Below are 18,714 nucleotides of genomic sequence, written 5' to 3'. Positions count from 1 at the left end.
TTTTGGGAGGCCGTTTTTCACTTATCTCCAAACTTTGTCCATCTGCCATTGTGCTCCGGTCGTGACTCAATCATGCCCTGGCCAGTTCCTCATAAGGACCAGCTCCAGTCCCTGATTGGCTGACCGACCAGTTTGGCAATACATGACGCATTTCCTGTCGTAAAGCAGATTTTTTTTGCAAAATTTTGCCCCCGGTGGCAGAAGCTTATTGCAAAGATTGCAAAGCCACTAAGTAACCTATGTAAACGCTGATAGTCTGATTTTACTGTGGCCACTACCCTGTCCAACCCACATTATTTTCATAATGATATATTTAGGAAAAGATGCTATCTGTTGCCTCTTTAAATCCAATTCAATAGTGGTGGCATTCAGACAATTCAAAAAATTAGTTCAGTTAAAAATAAAGGGGTTGGGGGAGTGCAGTATGAGGATGTGGGAATATATTTTAGAATTAATTATATGCAGTAATTAAATCAATGTGATGCGCTGAAGGCACAACAATTTCATCACCAGTGAATTTTTGGTTAGAAAAACCAACATTTGCCCAATTCAACGTGACTTGTGGCATAAACCATGCCCACTTTTGGTCTTGTATCTGATTACTCCAGGCCCCTAGGAAGTGTGCCAGGCTCTGAAGCCAATTTTCGTTGTGGCCAAACAGTGGAATTACACTGTCACGTGATGCGCTGTGGCTAAAAAAACCTTTTCCCATTGACTTACATGGCGAAAGAGACGTGTATATCAGTACATAAATTTTTTTTCAAGGGTCACAATCCCTGCGAAATGATTCGTTTCAGTATCAGGTTTTGATCCATTCGGCTCGATAACATTTTGAAAGTCTAGGAGAGCTGCATGAACAAATAATTTTATCCCCATTAAACTGAAAGATAGCCGCTTGGCCGCTCCAAGTCTCCAGTGCGCTTGCTCTGTGGAAGGCATGGTGCGGAAGTAGTGCCGATCATCCTTGGATCATCTCGGTAATTTTATACACAGCAGTTGAACCATTTTCACTTCATTCGCTATATCCTGTTCTCTTAATACATCCATGGATACAGATACAGAGATAAATACTGGTGTCTCGGTACACCTCTAGTGAAGAGAGCTGCTTTAGGTTACAAAAATGGCTGCTTTGTCTCCAGTCTATATTACTTGTAAAAGGTTTGCTGGTTGATAATACTATTGGCTGCAACTTCAGTTTGAACTTTTTGGTTTATGAGACAAAGACGTGGTCCAAATCTAATAAAATCTTTCTTGCCACAACAGTCTCATGCTGACATTCCTGTCTGCACAGATAATACAGAAAACACAGAAACACCAGGAAGAAACATTATAGACAAAGCTTAATGCAAACAGCAGTGAATTGTTTTCTTGAAACATTAACAAAGGCCTTATAGATACTGTAGCATCACTGACAACCCACCCCTCCAAGAATCACCACGTTATTGCAGCAGAGGGATTTGCATGCTCCTTTTTTGTCAGCCTCCTAAAATAACTTTACGTCTGAGGCATGATAATAAAGAGTGATTCTAAGTCCTGACACATTTCATGTTTATTAACTGGGCTGATGTTTCCTCTGTTTGTCAGAAAAAGGGACCCAAGAGGAGGTTGAAGTCCAGAGGAAATGGCGCCATGGGTGTGGGCTCAGAGAGAGCTGTATCGATCCCCCAGATCACCTACGACCACATTGACGACTCTGAGGAGAAGAAAGACGTCCCATTTTTCCTGGAGGAGCCGAGAGGAGCTGTTGAAGGTAATGCAAAGAGCACTGCTGTCCTGTTACTGTGATGCACAGTATCCAAACTGATATCAAGTAAATGCAAAGGGTCACTGCCGCTCATGTTTCAGTCTGAGGTTCACTAACTGCACTGCATGTTTTTCAAAGAAAATCATCTAACGTCTATGAATCTATGAGTTGCCTTTCTTCCAACATCTCAGTCCCAGACAAGTCAACTCGCCAAGATTATACATGAAAGCACTGAGCCCTGTTTTATTACTGCTTGATTAAACTGACTTCATTTTGGACTTCTTAATAACAGAACTTTTATTCCTGAACTTGACACCTCAGAATGCTGTGTTCTGTGAAGCTGTTTTTTAAGGTGTTTTTGAATATCGCTGTGAAGCTATCTTTGCTGTTCTAATGCAGTTAAAGGCCAGCTGGCAACCAAGCCCGCCTGTGTCATGTGGAGGACATTTTGACGAAGTGACTTACTGCAGTAATGAAACCAACCTTTTTTTTTTTTTTTTTCCTGTTGCTCTTAATACACTTTTGTTTGATGAAATAATGTGTGTTGAGGGCCGTGAAATGATGTCATGCTGCCTTAAAGGCCTTGGAAATCCATTATTTCCGTAAAAGTTTGATGTGTTTTTGCATTCAGGGCATTAAAATGGCCAAAACAACTCCATGATAAATTACATTTTTATGGTACTTGCTTTAGAAATATTAGCTGTCAGCTTGTACTTTTGTGTTGGCAAGTGTTTCTCCTTCTTATGTTTGGATGCCTGTGAAAATATATACTGTAGATAATTCTGTCGCCAGCCTAACAAATCTAATAATGCACATATTGTTTTTACACATTTAGGCTAGTAGAGTCACCGCAGACATTTTTACTGTGTCACATAGGCGCTCACTCTACATTCTGTTGGGTGCCTACCTCTTTTTCTACGGCTGCATGGCGAGAGAAATCATAATAACTCATCTCATTAGTTCATTTTTTGTGGAGCTATATATTGGTAAGACGTGATACATGTGTGAGCAAATCTGGCAGCAGCAGAAGGTAGTGATTATTTATGTATACTGCGTAGGCCAAACTCTCGATAGCCTGCCAAAAACTGGTGTGAGTACAAGCCCAAGCACAGCCTCTACAGAGTCGTTAGCATGGCTGGAGACTCATAATTAAAATTCTGTCATTATTATTAGGGGTGGGGGGAAGATCGATATAGCATAATATTGCAAGAGACTCGTTTTTATTGTAAAAAGAATATTTATTAATGTGCACATAAGAATGAAAATTGCGGAAAGTCTTTGGCGATTAGACCCCGTAGAGATGGTGTGATTTAAGGAGGGTGATGAATCTGTAGTCGAATAGGGAACTCCTTCCCTCATGTCTAGACGCTGGTGGTGGTAGAGGTGGTGAAGATGAGATGAGAGGAAGATGGAGAAGTGCTGATGAGTGTTGAGCTTGTCCTGGACTCTGGATACGATGGCTGGAGGTGAACGAGGTGGAGGAAGGTGCAGCAGATCTGCCGACAATGACAGCTGACAGCAGCAGAGGAGGGAGCAGATTTGAAGTTTTGCAGTGGCATCCTGATTGGCTGATAGAGATCGTGGCAAAGTTTGACTGGATAACTAGAAGAGTGAACACCCATAGTCAGCTGATCAGAGGGAGCAGTGGGAGTGGGAGGGAGAGAATTGTGAATGGATGAGCACAAAGAAAGTCTCTCTGATTGAACTTACACTGAGCTTCATATCAATACACAAGTGCCATTTTTTGGTATATAAATGATTAATATGGCAAATCCAAATTAAACTTTTGGTGGCTTACTAGAATAATAAAATCAGTTGCTTTTTTAGTCCACTACTGTAGAGCCATTTTGCTGCAGTAAAAAGAATAGAAGTGAGATGGACGGACCGAAAACTTCACCTTAATAGTTAAAGCAGATTAAAGTCTAGTGTCACAATAATATTGTATCATGACTCAAAGAAGTGTCACTTCAGGAAAGATGCTCTTTTCATAAATCTGGGTTGTCTATGCTGTTAAAATTGTTGCTACATGACCAGAGAAAACAGAGATAAAGGGCTGTGGCATTTGCTTTTGCTCAAGAGATAGAAAACCTACAACTACCAGAATGCACTGCACCACAGTAGCTCAGAGGTAGAGCGGGTCGTCCACCAATCAGAAGATCAGCAGCTCAGTCCACGGCTCCTCCAATCTGCATGTTGAAGCATCCTTGGCCAAGATACTTAACCCCACATTGCTCCCGAGGGCTGTTCCATTGGTGGGTGAGTGTGTGTGAGTGGTTACTGAGTGGCAGGTGGCACCATGAGGCTGGGTATGAATGGGTGAATGTGACACGCAGGGTAAAAGGGCTTTGAGTGGTCGGAGGACTTGAAAAGTGCGTAAAAGTGCAGCAAAGTTAAACACGTTCCTGAAGATTTGAGGCGAGAAACAGGCAACGCAGTAACAGAATCTCGGTTCATATTTGATCAGCGCTGCTTAGATTTACCGTTTGATTTTTTCAGCCTCCCTTTTTACAAAACAGGAATCAGTAGGGCCCCTTCTTCCTGTTCACAAGTCCCTCACAAATTCTCATACTGCAGAAGTGCACTAAAATATGTTTCTGAAGACAATTTAGGTGAGACATATACAATACAGTGACAAAATCTTGGTTTATATTTGATCAGCACTGCTAAGTTTTACGATTTAATCTGAGTTTGGTGTGAGTTTGAGAGAGTTTGTGTCTGTGGTGGTGGACACACAAAAATATTGACGTACAATCTGTAGTTTGAGCAACAGTCCTAGATCAGTAAAAATCTGCCATGGAGGACAGTTGGATGGAGATGGAGGGAAGTTTACCACAGTTAATTTACACATACTGCCTACACTGTCATGATACAAAGCTGGTTGAAAATCAGCAGGAAGTATCGTTACAATATGGTATCCTAGGGCCTCTGTAGCGTGGAAATCCAGACCGTATCCGGTCGGCAAAACAGCAAAAACGTGTGATTTTGTGAGATGTGATTGGTGCAGCTCGGCTCCAACGGCATGAGTAATGAGCATCATTACTGATTGCCAGAGTGACTCGCTGAGCAAATTCACATTGTGCTCTCGCGAGAACTCTGGATTTCCAGGGTAGGGCCTCTGGTGATTCCCACCCCTAATTATTATACTGCTGTTGATCTCACTTGAAGCACAGAGTGATTGCAGAATAGAGAACCTCTTTAATGTGGTTTTTAGAGCTAATCTCTCGCAAAAGATTACAGTTTGGTTCCCTCAGTTCATATATACAGTGGAGACCCTTAAATGTTATAGGATGAGTTGTTATGTGCCGCTTTCTCATTTTCACACAGTAAACAGAGGCCCTATCCTGATCCCCTTAGACCCAAGATGGCTGCCAGGTGTCTTCAGTGGGCCAGATGGAAGCCATTACAGTCTCAGTGGTGATTAGAGGTCATGGTTACAAGCTCTTTACTGCTTCACTTGTCCCCCTTTGCCGGCCACAGACACACACTGCGCTTAAGTGGAAAAAAACTTTAAAATACGGGCTTGTCAAGGTTACAAGTGGGAATTTCTTGTTACTACTTGCAGATTACCAATATTGCTGCAGTCAGGCCAAAGCCTAGTTGTGTTTTCTTTTTTACATTCGACAAAAATGATGGCGTTGATTTTAGATAACTCAGTATCCAAATCCAAATTTTAATTGTTGCCAGCGCTCATACATAACAGTAGAAACTATAGTTTAAAAAATGCACATCTATACACACAGTACAGAATCAATGGCTGGTTGGTTGAAGGGGTTGGCGGTTTAACTTCCTGTCTTAAAAGCCATCCCTGCCAAATGAATTGACCCAGACTCCAGGTTAATAAATGCACTTTATGAGTTTTTCCTGTCAAAGCGTGCCATCATAAAAGGAGCTGGAGTGACATAAACTTGACATAAAGGCAGACCATCACTAGAAGAGCAACCACTTATGAGGGGAAATGTTGTTTCGTTTCCTGCTTAATTGGGTGGATCTTAGATAACGAAGGAAAACACATGTCTTAAGTCCATGTGGAAAAAGCAATCAAATCAAACTTGATGTCAAACCAGTTAAGCAGCACAGTTTATCCAGTATTCATTCACATATTTACCAGCAACAAAACATAGTTTTAGATACTTTTTTGCTCATATAATCACTGAATAAACATAAACACACATGGTGAGACTGTGAAGTGGAAAAATGAATTGGCCGAGCTGCGTGACATGAAACCATGTGAGGAAGCCTGCAGCCTGCTGTCACTAATGATAATGTGCAGAGTTGAAACAGCGTGGGACTGTATGATCTCTGCTTCTGATCCAGCCATAAAACAGGCATCTGCAATGTCAACTGTCTACACCAGAGCTGCTGCTTTTATATTTATTGTTTTAACCATCGCTGTTTTCAAAGAGTAATGGAAGCGTAACACGCATTCGATTTTTGTTTGTTTTATAAAATAGTACTTGTCTTAAATGGCAGACTGGTTTAATTTAGATTTTGCAGTTGGGGTTTAAGAGTCAGCCAATAAAAGCTGGCATGGTAATGCTGTTTGGTTGTTTGCAAACTAAGTACATCATTGCATTAAGGGAAAATGTGCATCACTAGAAATGTCATCTGTGCTTTATGCTTTTCCCAAACTGTCTTGAACGCTTTTTACTGCTGGTTATAGTCATGGATGTTTTAAGATACCTGGATACAGCATTGGGGACAGGCCCTTGTTCATTCCTGTGAGAGCTGCTCAATGGTACATGAAGTGAAAAATCTGTGGTATGAAATTACTCAGATGATCGGTGCTGCTTCTCCATCACTGGGCCCATAGAGCAGATACGTCAGAGACTTACGGCCGCCAACCTCAGATGAGTGCGCCTGAGAGCACCTGAGCGACTGACCTCCGGTTTAGCAGTCTGCTAACGTGAATGGGGATAAAAAAATGTAATCTTGCAGCTCTTTTAGAGTTTCCAAATGTTATAGGATCAAACAGATTAAATCTTGATAGTGAAACGAGTCATTTTGCAGGGGTTGTGACATTCAAAAAATGTATCCACTGATTTACAGATGTCTCTTTTCCAATGTGAGTCTATGGGAACAGTCTATTTAGGCCCAATAGTATTACGTGACCAACCCTGGAAATTGTAGTGCCACTACGAAAATTGGCTTCAAGGCCTGGCGCACTTCTTGGGGGCCTGGTTATAGTGCTATCACTTCCTCTTTGAACTTGTGGCCACTTGGGGGCAGCAGACTTTAGTTGATTTACTCAACTTGTTAGCAAACATTTGCTTATTTACACATCCAGCATTTATTTACAGAAGCAACTTTGGCATTCATTTGGTGACGTGTTTCTGTCCTGTGAGGCTAATGATCACTCTCTTTTAGCTCTGTCTTTGGTCTCCACCAGCTCCTGAGGGAAATATCTGGCTCTTTAGCTGCTAAATGTTCCGCTATGTTAACCAGCTAGTCGCAAACTGTGTTTGTCTGCTTTTTGGTGCTAAGCAGATAGCGTGCATGGGTTTTTAGACTGAAAACAGCCCTCTGCTACGGCCAAAAATGACACTTTGAGAGCGGTCACAGTGAACCAAAAAACGATGAACTGAGACTTGTGAAAAAACTTTGTAAAGCTGAGAGCCGCTGCAGATTCAGGTGATATTTTCTGTAGGTTTATCATCACAAGGAACCTCTTTACCATTTTATGTTGTTTTAACATGGACATGCTAAATCAAATCTGGAGCACCGAGAGGATCAAACTTGACTGTCTAGAGGAAGTAAATGTCATGACAAAGTTTCCGTAGGTGAAGATGCAGAAGGATCAATTGTCAATTGAGATATTGTTATAACAGTGAAAACAGAATCATTCCTATGCAAATGCTGTTTAAATGATATCATTATAGTAATCATGTACATGTAGTCCAGGTACTGTATTAATTTAGGGTCTTTACATATATGACAACATATTGAAAACCAATTTTAAATTATTATTGTTTTTTATCTTTACTGGTCGTGGTAACCCGTCTGCTTCCAGTGGGCTACCTAAGTCTGGTGCACATTGAAATCACGACGGGAAAAAGAAAGTCATTTTCTCTCAATTTGAAATAGAGTCTCCTCGAAACTTACAACAGCTAGTCATGGCTGTTATGGAGACAGAACACAAATGCACATGGAGAAAGCACATGTGGTTGAAGTCACTCTCATCAGGTGTATCAATAATGCACCTGCACTTGTATAGCGCCTTTGTAGTCTTCTGAATATTCAAAGCGCTTTTCACACTACGAGTCACATTCACCCATTCAGACGCACATTCATACACTGGTGGCCGAGGCTACCGTACAAGATGCTACCTGCTACTCAGCTTTAACTCTCAGTTTGAGATTCACCATCTTACTCAAGTATGTTTCGACATGCAGACTGGAGGAGCTGGGAATCTTCCCAGTGGTCGTCCACTCCACTCCTGCTTATGTAATAAAACATCTGTCCTGTGTTTTAAAACAGGCAATAAGATGTAGGAAATAGCAATGTCCATTTAATTACTTTATATTCATGTAATTGATATACAATTGTCAATTTGATGGTGATTTGCATGAGTAATTAAGAAAACATAACAAATTCAAGGCAAGTACTTGGCAACAGACATCATATTTATTATTTCACGGTCAAAAAATGACAATTTGTACAGTTTCTGTTTGGGTACTATCAGCTCTGTTAAAAAATTTGGAGGCTTTTCTGGTGCAGAAATGGACATAAAATCAATCATATTCCAACTAAGAAGGAAATTATTGTGCAACAAAAATGCTGTTGTGTTGCCCATCGGAAGTGTTGTTGATTACATAAGTTGGAAGGAAGTGTCATTGTTGTGTTTCAGTCCCATATTAACGATATTTCCGCCTTTCTTTGCAGGAATCACCAGAATCTTCAGACAAACAGGTGAGTCCTTCTAACTCCATCACAGTCGCACTAAATGGGTTAAAGGGATAGTGCGCCCAAAAATGAAAATACAGCCATTATCTGCTCACCCATATGCCGAGGGAGGCTCAGGTGAAGTTTTAGAGTCCCCACATCTCTTGCAGAGATCCAAGGGGAGAGGGGGTAGCAGCATAACTAAAAGGCTAAAAATGACGTTTTTCCAAACAACTTTTTATGTCAGACGAGCAGTATGGAGATATTTTGCGGTTTCAATTATGTGTTTTTGGACGTTTTAATCTGGGGCGCCGTCAGCCTGCATTAGGTGGAGTTGTGTTGCTACCCCCTCTCCGCTCGGATCTCCGTAAGGGATGTGAGGACTCTAAAACTTCACCTGAGCCTCCCTTGGCATATGGGTGAGTAGATAATGGCTGAATCTTCATTTTTGGGTGCACTATCCCTTTAACCAGGGATTGCAGGTTATGACGTTTTGTTACAGAAAAGATGTCAACAAATAAAAGTTTCCATTCCATTATCTTGCATGTTAAGGCAAAATCCACGTGACAAGAAAACTGAGACTCTTTTATATCCCTGTTGTTCTTTGTGAAAACGGCAAACACAAAGAGTTAGTATGTAGTGCGTGTGATCACTGCACTGTCTAACCAGTCGCCCCTTCCCCTGGTTAAGTACTTCTTTTTCTCCTATTAAAAAGTCCTCTGTGTTAATCATTAGCTAGCCTGCCTTTTTAATGTGGCCCAGACAGTATTTTAATTAGACTCGCTGGCTGGCTGGGCCTTTGTCCCCAACCGGACCAAACCAGAGCCAAGCAGAGAGACTCAGACACTGGTCCTGGGTTGACCTGGCCTGTTTTCTTTACTGGGTGCCCTGCCAACACCACGGGTGAGGAACAGGGCTGCCCTGGCGAGGAATGGGCAGGACCGTGGGGACCTAGACTGGGACACTAAAGAGAGGGAGAGGGGGAGGGTGGGTGTGCGGAGTTGATAAGCGGCCATTGTGGAGCTCCAGTGGTCAGAAATAAACTGGGCATTGTTTGATTAAGTCAGTGTCCGGCTTATCGCTCCACTTATCTGTCTAGCCCGACCCACCTCCCTGTCTGTGAGAATCTCTCAATGGAGCGCCCTCTCTATCTCAGTCATGTATTCTGTCTCTCTCTGTCTCCTGACCTTGGCTCACTCTCTCCCAGCCAAACACGTTTGCACTGATGGGCCAGATAAAACTACATATTGTGAATAAACCCTTATCCTGTTTGTGTAGCCGATAAGCCGGTTCACGTCTCCGTCAGTGAGCTGATGTTGATGCTAAAGGTGGCTCTTGTTAGCTCTGGTTACCCTCCTCCCTTCTCTTTCTCTCCTTCCCCCTGCCCTCTCTTTCTCAATTGCTTTCTACCCGCTTCCGGATTGGACAATGTTAAACAAACCCGATGATGGAATACGAGAGAGGTTGAATGGATTTTTTCTTTTTGCTTGAATTGGACTGGTCATTCAAACACATTTGCCTCTCCATTCTTTATCACAATGGAGGCCTGGTGGTTTGTTGGAGAGACTTGTCAAAGTCAGACGCTGACAGTCTGACTGCAGGTCAAGACCTCGCTACACATGTTGTTCTTTGCTGTTGTTTTTAGCTGTGCCAGCAGCCGGCCAGCTGCACTGTGGAGCAGGAGCACGCGAGTTCTGTTTCCTCACATAAACCATTCAGAAATATGTAACTTGAATACTTATTCCCAACTGATAAAGGATATTTCCTCCCTAAAATTATGTTTTGTATCCTTAAAGAAACTACATAGCACTTGTGCATCAAACTGTGTAAACCCATTGTTATAAAGGATGTCTGTTTCAGCTTTTTTCCTGTCTTCTTTTCTTCCTTCTCCTTTCTTTCAATTACTCTTGCATGACATCAGGCCCTCCTCATCACTCTTGGTCGTCTTTCACTCTGAGCTGCCCTGCCTCTCCAGGTATCTTCCTGTTTCTTTGTGTCTGCTTTTGTGTCTCTCATACTCATAATTAAATATATCTGCACTTCTCAGCTTATTCTGCCTCGGACCATAACTTTGTCATTTGTCTTAAAATTTCAAACTATTATTCAACTTAAAGGGCCAATGTGTAAGATTTAGGGGGATTTAGTGGCAGCTAGCAGTGAGGATTACAGCTAAAGCTTCTCCGGTTAGAATTCCTTAAGTATTTAGGAGGTTTTAACCGGGAGCTGAATTATTCCCAGAGGTCTCTCCTTCTCCAAAACACAATGATTAAGTGATTTAAGAGGGGAAAACACTGAAGAAAGCAGTTTCACATTACAAGTCAGTGTTTCTCTGTTGCTGTTCAGCGCGTCACTGATAATCTGATAACCTCATGTGTGCTTAACTTTCTTGCGATCCAGATGCTCAGGAGGTTTTTACCAAGAGCTGAATTATCCGTTGAGGTCTCCGCCTCTCTGAAACAAAGGGATCCAGTGATTTAAACCTGAATAAATCAATTTAACGTAACAAACCAGTGTTTCTCCTACTCTGTTTGGTTCGTCAGAGACAGGCCGCAAGCCCAGCATCTGCTAATTTGTGCTCACCTTTTTTCTCTGATAACTTAAATCCAGGATTTTATTGCGAGCTGAATTTTCCGCAGAGGTCTCTTTCTCTCCAAAACAAATGGATGTTGGGATTTAAAGCTACTCTTACCTTTCTTGCATTTCACACAGCAACATCCACAACTCCACCTCCCTCCAAAGTCCCATCCCCCTCCTCCTGCAACTCCACCTCCCTCCAAAGGCCTACTCCCCCCTCCTCCATTACGTCCTCATTATGTCTATGATAGACGTAGGCGTTGGCAAGGTAACGTTAGATACACGGAAGAGGAGAGTGAGTGTAACGTTACAACCAAGACAGTCAAACACAACACCGGAGTTTTAAAACTCAACCAGAGTCAGTGATGACTGATGAGTTTTAGAGTACGGTTACAGTGCTAACGTTAGATAGTAGCGTTAATGTTACTAGTAAGTGGAAACGCACAAGGAATGTTACGCAAGCGGTTACATCAGTCGGAGGCCGGAGGGGAAGACAGACAGGATGATCGGCCAATTGGTCGGAGTTTTCTTAGAACTGCATAAGAATGGTACAATTATAAGTTTTTATCTCTGGTGGAATTCACTTACATTTTAGTGTGCCATTAGCTTATTAATAGCATTTTAACCTAAACAAAGAAAAGTGTAAAATTTCCAGAAAGGTAAGTGTCGCTTTAAACCGGTAAAAATAATGAATAAATGTAAATAAAAAATGTTAAAAAAAAAAATCAGTGTTTTTCCAATGTTGCTTGTCGTGGAGGGGCGGCTATCTACGGTGGCTGACACGAAAACAGGTATGGCCCTATCTAGAGCCACTTTGTCCGTTCTGGGCGACTGCAGAAACATGGCGGTACAATATGGTGATCTCTGTGGATCAGGACTCGCTCCCTATGTCGATATAAATGGTTCATTCTAAGGTAACAACAACTCAACAATTCCTTTTTTCAGGTGATAATACACATCAAGAAAACATAATATGCCAATATGTCCTCCTAAATCTTATGCACCGGACCTTTAATACATGAAATTAATTCCTCTATGATGATTTTTTGCATAACTGGTAGTGTCAGAGCTCTGCAGTGCAACATTCGCATTTTTTCTTTCCAATTAAAAAAAAAAAAATTCAGCAGATCTAAATTTGTATACGGTTTATCAGCCTGCAAATATTATCTGTTGTCTCTGTCCTTTGCAGTAAGAAGGAGTCATGATCACAGCACCTCCATCGACATCTCCCGCGCCAACAGCTTAACAGACGAGCTGGACTACATGACTGAGGACATTCCCCTGCCTGTGGTGACAGCTCAGTAAGTCCCAGCAAACTTCCCCTCTGCTCTTCTCTGGAGTCCCCTTCTCCCTCCGATCCATCACCCTGCGCTGACCTCCATTCTTTGATACATATAATACTGATTTCCCTACTTGTCCTCGTACCTAAAGGCCTTTTGTCAGACCAGAGAGCCCCTCTGGCTGCTCTCTAAATGAAGTTGTTTTGTTGAACTCTCTTGAGGGTTAAAGAGACTCTCGAGGGCCAGGGCCATATCAGGTACAGAGAGTTATAAAGGGGATTATCCCTTTAGTCTTGAGGGAAATGTCAAAGAAATCCCTCTCAATAGGTTGTAGGACATGTTAAGGTACCGGATGGCTTGTCACCACATGCCCTCGTAGGATTGAGAATTCACTGCTGTCGGTCGCTGTGTGAATGCGTGTTCCTTCCTCCTGCTGACCTGCTCATTCAAATGAGTTTCATTAATGTGAACCAAAATGTAATTCTGGTGTAATTGGATTTTCTTGGCTTCCTGTGTCAACGTGTTGTAGCAGAGCATGTTAATGACTGCTGCACAAACACTTAACTCCCCATTATTTCCCCACTGTGCTGCTTTTTCACCAACAGACCAGTTCTCCCACTGCCGTGTTTTCACATCTTTACACTATCTACAGTCACTACAAGTGCTCACATAGAAGCAAAGTGGAAGGACTTTGCACAGACAACATGTCAACACTATTGTTTGGCTTAATCCCAGCAGTGGGAGACTGCTGGAGTGCCTTTCCCACTGGGACCCAGTCATGTAGCTTCATTGCATACAGATTAGGTGATTACATACTGAGCAGGCAGGTATTACTAAGGCCAATGGGACTAAATGCAAAGGGTTAGATGCTTCAATAGAGTCTGAGCTTTAAAAAGCTTGAATGCTACACATGGCTGCTGTGTAGCTGATGTTGTGTGTATGGTTGTTGCCTTTCATTAATAATAGATGTGGTTAATCCATAAAGCCTCAGGTGACAGCTCAGGTGCACTGAAGACTTTTAGGTGCAGTATATTGCATTTACTCCTTTGTATGTACTTGTAGTGTAGGCCTACATACATTTATATATTTACCATGTTTTAGTTAATTTAGGTCAGCAGAGAGTTTGTTTTATTTCATGGTTTCCTCATGATGGATCACAGGTGTTTTTTTGGTCATAAACTTTTATTTACAGTCCTTTATGTCCTTTTGTTGGTTCCATTTTCTGGGCCGATACCGGGTTCCGATTTGCAGAGTTTTTTGATGGCCGATTCCGATTTTGGATGATTCCGATTTCATTTTTTTCAAATTTTCTATCTTTCCTTTATTAGAACATTTTAACCAAGATACAACCAGCTTTTCAATAATCATCTCTAACAAACAAACAAAAACAGTGACACAGGTTAAGAAACATTTTCCTTTTTGCTCAAATATAACTTCAGGTACAGCATTAAAATAAACAAGTAAAAAAGGCATACATAAATAAAAACGGATAAATAAAATAATAATTCTTGATGTATAGCATTTGTGGGTAATTTCTTGAATAGACAAAAAAGTAAAAATATCTCCTGTGGAAAATTCACACAGGTCTTCGGGATGCGCCTGCCAGTAAGCGCATGGACACGTGCATCTTTGGCACGCGGAAATGCACCTCGTCAGTTTCAAGTGGCACCGTGCAGCAGTGAGAGCTCCGCAGTTCAGTTCAGTTCAGTTTAACACGGACAATTAACAACTTTCTTCTTCTCTCTTTTGATGTGTGTGTGTGAATGATTAAGGTGAGAAGCCGCCCATGTTTCACTTTCTCACATCCCCCAAGCTGTGAGTTGCACATGTGCGTGTGTGTGCGCTACTGATGTTACATGATGTCAATCATGCGGCGCGGCGGAAATTTGACTGGCGTTTTAAATCGGCATATTTTAGACTGACCGGCCGGTCACAGGTCACGGCCGATTACGTGAAAACCGGCCCAATTCCGAGCACTGCCGATTAATCGGTGCAAGTCTAGTTACAACATACTGTATATAGGTTTTCAAAAAGACTGAATGTAGTAGCTACATGATAACTATGTTTACAGGCACGAAATAGTCTGGTTTTTGCCTTTATTCTGAAACAGCAGTCCTACTAAGCTGTTTACATGGCTAATGAAAATGGATATTTCACTAATATTCCTGTTTACATGCAGCCGAACATCCTCCGATTGATGTGCCCTAACATGACTTTTATGATGTCAGAATAGGAAAAGTGGAAATGCTTGTGCTTGCTTGCTTTTGAAAAAGTTTTCCACTGGTGGTGGACACCTTCTTGAAAAACCTTTTGATATAAATGTATTTCATAATGTTTAAAAGTAGGTGTGTTTCTCTTTCGGACCATATATATGGGATTTTCTTTTGGGTGCTCAGCCTTACTAACTGTTGACTAGTTGGTTTGTGTACAATGCACAGAGCTGACCATAAATGGGCAAGAGTGTGTCGCAAATGGCGGTAAAACCCCCAGGTCTAATTTGGAATTTCCAAACAGAATACGCTGTTTACATGACCCGTATCAAAGTAAAATAAAATGACTGTGTGAAAATGAGACTAGCTCTCGATTCTTTTCAAGGTCCTTTAGTTATTCTCAGTGTGTTTATTCTCACACTGTAGATGTGTGTTAGTGGATGTTGTCATAACTGTATTTCTGCCGTTGGCCCTGCAAATCTACAATCACCTCTGCCCCATTCACCTCCATCTCTGGCCTTTTAGCTTTTCTTATTCACTCTACATTCTCCACTCTGTGCCCTCTTGAAAACAAAAAGGTGGTAGCAACTTTTGTACAGAGGAACACAGAGTCATTACCATAAAGGGTGAAAACTTACCAAAGTTTTGTCTAAATTTCCAGTTCTAGTTCAAAATATCTAAAGTATGATAAAACTCTCTCCACCCACAAAGGATGGTGTTAATGTAAAACGATTAGCAGAACAAACTTTAACGTTAAAACCACAGTTATGAGCAGCAGAACTCGTCTCCTCTTTCTTGCAGTCTTTTGACCCGCTCGTTCGTGGCACAGGTCCAGGACTCTTTCTCCACACAGCACTTGAATTCCACAAGGCACTGTACTGGCTCTCCTGCTATTCTTCTTCCTCTCTTGTTTCCCCCCCTTTTCCCTCCACCTCTCCATCCTTCCATCCACCCTGATCTTATCTGCTAGGCAAAGGGAGACCATGGAAAATGTCATCCTTGACATACTATAGAAACCATGACCAGCCACGACCCAAACTCCTATTAATCATTTAGAATATGATATGAGCACCACTCCTGGAAAATGTGATTACAGTTTCTCATGTTTTATTTTAGGGGCTGTTTTTCTTTATCTAAATGGATCCCATTGTTTTTTATTATCAGTGCTGAAGAATAAGACTTGCTCATGCTTGGAACGTCTTATCATAGCCAAACATTCGTCCTCCCAGGTGTCTATACTGATTTAGTAAAGTATATTGGCCATCATTGTCTCAAAGAAGATAACTGAGACCTAATGCAATAAGCTGACATCTAAGGAAATGACTAAATCTAGTATCTAAAAAAGTCAAGTCCTATGATTGTGTGTTCTGTGCCATTATTATGGACGGTCTCAGCCAGTGGTGGGGGAAGTATTCAGATCCTTTACTTGAGTAAAAGTGTTTATACTAAATGGCGAAAATACAGAGAAACCATACTAATGAACCTTCATTAATATAGGCCTATATTTTATCTACAAGTGCATGTCACACACTGCCTGTTAATGACGCTGTGGGCTAATGGGCATGTAGCTACTTCCATGTTTGAGATGATACGTCATGTTTGTAGTCGACCAATGAAGATGAGTTTACATATCACCTTGGGTTCGTCCTTCACCTTCTCAAAATGATCCCACACTTTGGATTTCCTGTCCGACATGTTATTAACTAGCCTGTGGAATAACCGCAGGTACCAGCCCTGGAAATTAACCTGACTCCTGTCTGACTGCTGAGTGTGGACACTTCCTGTGTCTGTCCTTTCAGATTAAATTCCCACATGGTCCAGTCATATAGGTTTTGATTTGGTGCAGCTCCTAATAGAGTTTTACGTTTGTTTTTTTGTTTGTTTTTCTGCAACTAAGCAACCAATGAAATCTTGCTGACTAATGACCTTTCTGGTTGACTAACGTTTGGTCGACTATTAGGGGCAGCCATAGAAAGAACACTCCTTCATTTTATCCTAAACAGCTGCTCTTTTCCAGTGTAGAGGCAACACAGTGTACCACAAAACAGCCCATAGCCTGTTGTTTTAGGGGCCTATTTGCTCATGACATTCATCACTATTATTAAAACAACATACAGTCAATTATACAGTGAACTATTTTATGACATCTCATGTTGGATCTAACACAGTTAATTACAGCATAAGCATGTTGTCAGACCTCCTGCCAATCGATTAATAATGAATGTTCCCTGAGCAGATGTATGAATCATCTGGACATTCTCAAAAATTACATCCTTTTTAAAAATTACTTTTCATGGTAATCTGTAAAGGAAAATTCAGCATGTGTCATCTCCTGGAGACAGCTGCATGTTTGAACATGTTTTTTTGATTATCTCTTTCTGCGTGTGTGTCTGACCATTTGAAGTGTGCATGTGGGTGTGGGACCTCTGGGTGTTAATGCCTGAGTGTGTAAGAGTGAGTCTTCCAGCTGCAGAGACATGCAGAAGACGTTTTTGGACAGGATGAACTTTTTTTTAATGGTTCTAAGAACCTCCTTCACTTCAAGAACCAAGAACGAATTGTAGTTCTTATAGGACGTCGTTGTAGAGGACTTTCTCAGCTCCTATTTCAGAGTAAGGCTGCAGCTTACTGCTATTTTCATTGTTGATTAATTTGTTGATTATTTTCTCGAGTAACTGATTGGTTGTCTGGTCTATAAATTGTCGAAAAAGTTGATCGGTGTTTCCCCAAAGCCCAAGATGATGTCCCCAAATGTCTTGTTTCATCCACAACCCAAAGATATGTCATTTTACTGTCATAGAGGAGCAAAGAAACCAGAAAATATTTACATTAAGATGCTGGAATCAGAGAATTTTGACTTTTCTTCTTAAAAAATTACTTAAACCAATGAATCAATTATCAAACTAGTTAACAATTTTATATAACTAATGGATTAATTGGTTGATCCTTGCTGCTCTATTTCAGAGCAGGTACTCTCCCAGCACAAGAGGAATCTTGAGTTTATGTAAGTGTACGGTGATTGGTCGAACATGTGAGCCAAAGCAGCACTGGCCACTGCCATATTTAAAAGCCAGTAGATTGGAGCAGTAGATTGTTGTTGTTGCATGTTGCACAAAAGTGACATTTTATGTCGTGTAGAATAGGGTTGCAGCGATGTACTGGTTTCAAGGTGTACCATGATATAACAGTTGACAGTTATCATACCGTGTACATTTGCTTATTGATGATATTGGGGGAAAAAAGCAACTGAACGTTGACTCTCCCCTTTGTTTTAGTTATTTTCCAAGAGGACAGTTTTTATACAAACTTCCATCAACAAAATGGCTTCAAGTCTCATTTGTAGTAATAAAATGTTTGTTCAACCAACAATAATCCTTCCATTTCCATTTATTTAAGGGTCATCTTGATTGATTAAAATCTAAATTATGTAATACTTTGAAGCCACAATATTTTATGAGATGGATGAAAATCTCATACTGTTGAAACCCCAGTCCAGAAGTGACATTGCTATACTGACCGCCAGCCAGCCTAACTCACTTCAAAGTTCCTATTGGCTGTGCGAATGCAAACAGAAAAAAAGCCCTTGATGGTATCTATTTCTCGGGGAGCTTCCCAGTGGTCCAAAAACGTTCATTGTCAGTATCAGTTGCCGGGCTGCTGTGCCCATAACTCAACTGTGACAGCCAAGCTCAGATGTTGGCAGCCTAGTCGCCAGAAGAAAATGTTGACATTGTACGTTTCTGCAAACCATGGAGCTGCAACAATTGACCTATGGCTAAGCCACGCCCCCCTCCACTCACTTGGACAAACTATCAACATTCAGTGACCGGCGCTATGGCAGGTGTCATAGTACACGGCATTTCGCAGGAGGCAATTGATGATTTTTGGGGACATAACGATCAGATGTCATTGAGAAGTAACCAAAAGGGCCTAAACTACGCATTGGAGGGATATATTCATCATTTTATTGTTGAGAAGGTCGATGAAAAGCTTAAATTACAAGCCAAAATTTACAGGTCACAGTGTA

At 41.3% G+C, this 18,714-nt stretch overlaps 1 protein-coding gene across 1 annotated transcript in view; it reads left to right on the top strand.

Annotated features, from left to right (window-relative positions):
* kcnq1.2 (potassium voltage-gated channel, KQT-like subfamily, member 1.2) overlaps nt 1-18,714 on the top strand; it is a 275,768-nt gene that overhangs the window by 53,990 nt on the left and 203,064 nt on the right. Inside the window, exons 11-13 of the mRNA XM_050073644.1 lie at nt 1,585-1,750; nt 8,624-8,650; nt 12,387-12,498. Of these exons, the coding sequence (XP_049929601.1) occupies nt 1,585-1,750; nt 8,624-8,650; nt 12,387-12,498 (305 nt within the window). The remainder of the gene's footprint in view (nt 1-1,584; nt 1,751-8,623; nt 8,651-12,386; nt 12,499-18,714) is intronic.

This window comes from Epinephelus moara, chromosome 20 (assembly GCF_006386435.1).
Source record: "Epinephelus moara isolate mb chromosome 20, YSFRI_EMoa_1.0, whole genome shotgun sequence".
Taxonomy (NCBI): Eukaryota; Metazoa; Chordata; class Actinopteri; order Perciformes; family Serranidae; genus Epinephelus; species Epinephelus moara.
This window is presented reverse-complemented; position numbering and strand designations above follow the sequence as displayed.